The 2,373-nt window shown below is 41.1% G+C and overlaps 1 protein-coding gene across 1 annotated transcript in view; it reads right to left on the reverse strand.

Moving 5' to 3' along the window:
- The window catches only part of LOC116652697 (mediator of RNA polymerase II transcription subunit 25-like), a gene marked incomplete at its 3' end in the record, with an annotated part of 19,746 nt that overhangs the window by 16,311 nt on the left and 1,062 nt on the right, over nt 1–2,373 (reverse strand). The window contains exon 2 of the mRNA XM_032441900.1: nt 1,120–1,205. Within this exon, the coding sequence (XP_032297791.1) occupies nt 1,120–1,205 (86 nt within the window). The remainder of the gene's footprint in view (nt 1–1,119; nt 1,206–2,373) is intronic.

Here is a 2,373-nt window from a genome sequence, read left to right on the forward strand (position 1 = left end):
CATTAATTAGCCCTCCCCCTATTAATTAGTGCCCCTCTAATTAATGCTCCCCCCATTAATTAGTGGCCCCCCAATTAATTAATGCCCTTCCCTATTAATTAGTGCCCCCCCATTAATTAGTGCTACCCAATATTAATTAACAACCCCCTACTAATTAGTGCCCCCCTATTAATTAGTGGCCCCCCTATTAATTAATGCCCTCCCCTATTAATTAGTGCCCCCCTAATTAATTAATGCTCCCCCCATTAATTAGTGCCCTCCCATCACCCATTTATTAACCACACCCATTAATTAACCCCACCCCCATTAATTAACTCCCCCCTTCTTAATTAATTAACCTCCCCACCCACTAATTAACTCCCTACTAATTAACACCCCCCCACTAATTACCCCCACACTAATTAACCCCCACACTAATTAACCCCTCACTAATTAACCCTCCACCCCCTAATTAACCCCCCCATTAATTAACACCTCCTAATTAATTAACCCCATTAATTAACCCCTCCCACTAATTAACCCCCCCATTAATTAACCCCCTCACTAATTAACCCCCTATTAATTAACCCCCTCACTAATTAACCCCCATTAATTAACCACCCCTCATTAACCCCACTCCCACTAATTACCCCCCCAATTAACGAACCCCACCCCCATTAATTAACTCCCCCTTCTTAATTAATTAATCCCCCCACTAATTAACAACCTATTAATTAACCCCCCCTCACTAATTAACCCCACACTAATTAACCCCCCCACACTAATTAACCCTCCACTCACTAATTAACCCCCCCAATTAACGAACCGCACCCCCATTAATTAACTCCCCTCTTCTTAATTAATTAACCCCACTAATCACTAATTAACTCCCTATTAATTAACCCCCCTCACTAATTAACCCCCCCATACTAATTAGCCCCCCCATTAATTAACTCACCCACTAATTAACCCTCCACCCACTAATTAACCCCCTATTAATTAACCCCACCCCCATTAATTACCCCCCCAATTAATGAATTCCTTCTTAATTAATTAACCCCCCTCTTAATTAATTAATTAACCCCGCTCTTAATTAACTAATTAACTAATTAATTAATTAATTAACTAATTAATACTCACAGATTCTCGCCCTGATTTACATAGACCTGACACGGTAACGACCTCGTCAACTTGGTCCCCGATTCCACCGAAGCCGGTTTGGGTTTCTAATTAATTAATTAACATATTAATTAACTCATTAGCATATTAATTAACCGTTACCTTCATTAGATCATTAATTAACCCCCCCCCAATTCAATCAGCCACTAATTAACGCTTAATTAACCTCTACAACATGGATAACCCCCATATATTACCATCCCCCCGTTAATTAGTTAATTAATTAATTAGATTAATTAATTAATGACTAATTAACGACTAATTAACGACTTAATTAACGAAGACCCCCCCCCACCCCCCCCAGACCCCCTATAGACCCCCATAAACCCCCCATATATCACCAGACCCCCTAATTATCCATTAATAACCCATTAATAACCCATTAATAATCCATTAATGACTAATTAACGACTAATTAACGAACCTCCTGCGACTTTAGATCCCCCAACCCCCCCCCAAACCCCCTTAGAGCCCCTATAGCCCCCTATAGACCCCCATAGACTCCCCTGCCCCCCTAATTAGCCATTAATAACCCCTTAATTAATGACTAATTAATGACTAATTAACAACTAATTAACGAACCTCCTGCCATTCCAGCACTCCGCTCCAGGCCCATAAACCCCCCCAAGCCCCCCCTGCCCCCTAATTAGCCATTAATAACCCCTTAATTAATGACTAATTAAGGACTAATTAACGACTAATTAACTAATTAACGAACCTCCTGCCACTTAAAATCCCCCAACCCCCCCCAGACCCCCCTATAGACACCCATAGACTCCCCTTATATCACCAGACACCCCTAATTAGCCATTAATAACCCATTAATAACCCATTAATAACCCATTAATTAACGACTAATTAACGACTTAATTAACATCTTAATTAACAAAGACACCCCCAGACCCCCCTAGAGCCCTTATAGCCCCCCTATAGACCCCCATACACCCCCCTGCCCCCCTAATTAGCCATTAATAACCCACTAATAACCCATTAATTAATGACTAATTAATGACTAATTAACTAATTAACGAACCTCCGGCCACTTTAGACCCCCCAACCCCCCAGACCCCCCTATAGACCCCCATAAACCCCCCATAGACCCCCCTTCCCTCTTAATTAGCCATTAATAACCCCTTAATTAATGACTAATTAATGACTAATTAAGGACTAATTAACATCTTAATTAACGAAGGACTCCCCCAACCCCCCCTAATA

The sequence above is a fragment of the Coturnix japonica genome, unplaced genomic scaffold, assembly GCF_001577835.2.
Source record: "Coturnix japonica isolate 7356 unplaced genomic scaffold, Coturnix japonica 2.1 chrUnrandom725, whole genome shotgun sequence".
In the NCBI taxonomy this organism is placed as follows: Eukaryota; Metazoa; Chordata; class Aves; order Galliformes; family Phasianidae; genus Coturnix; species Coturnix japonica.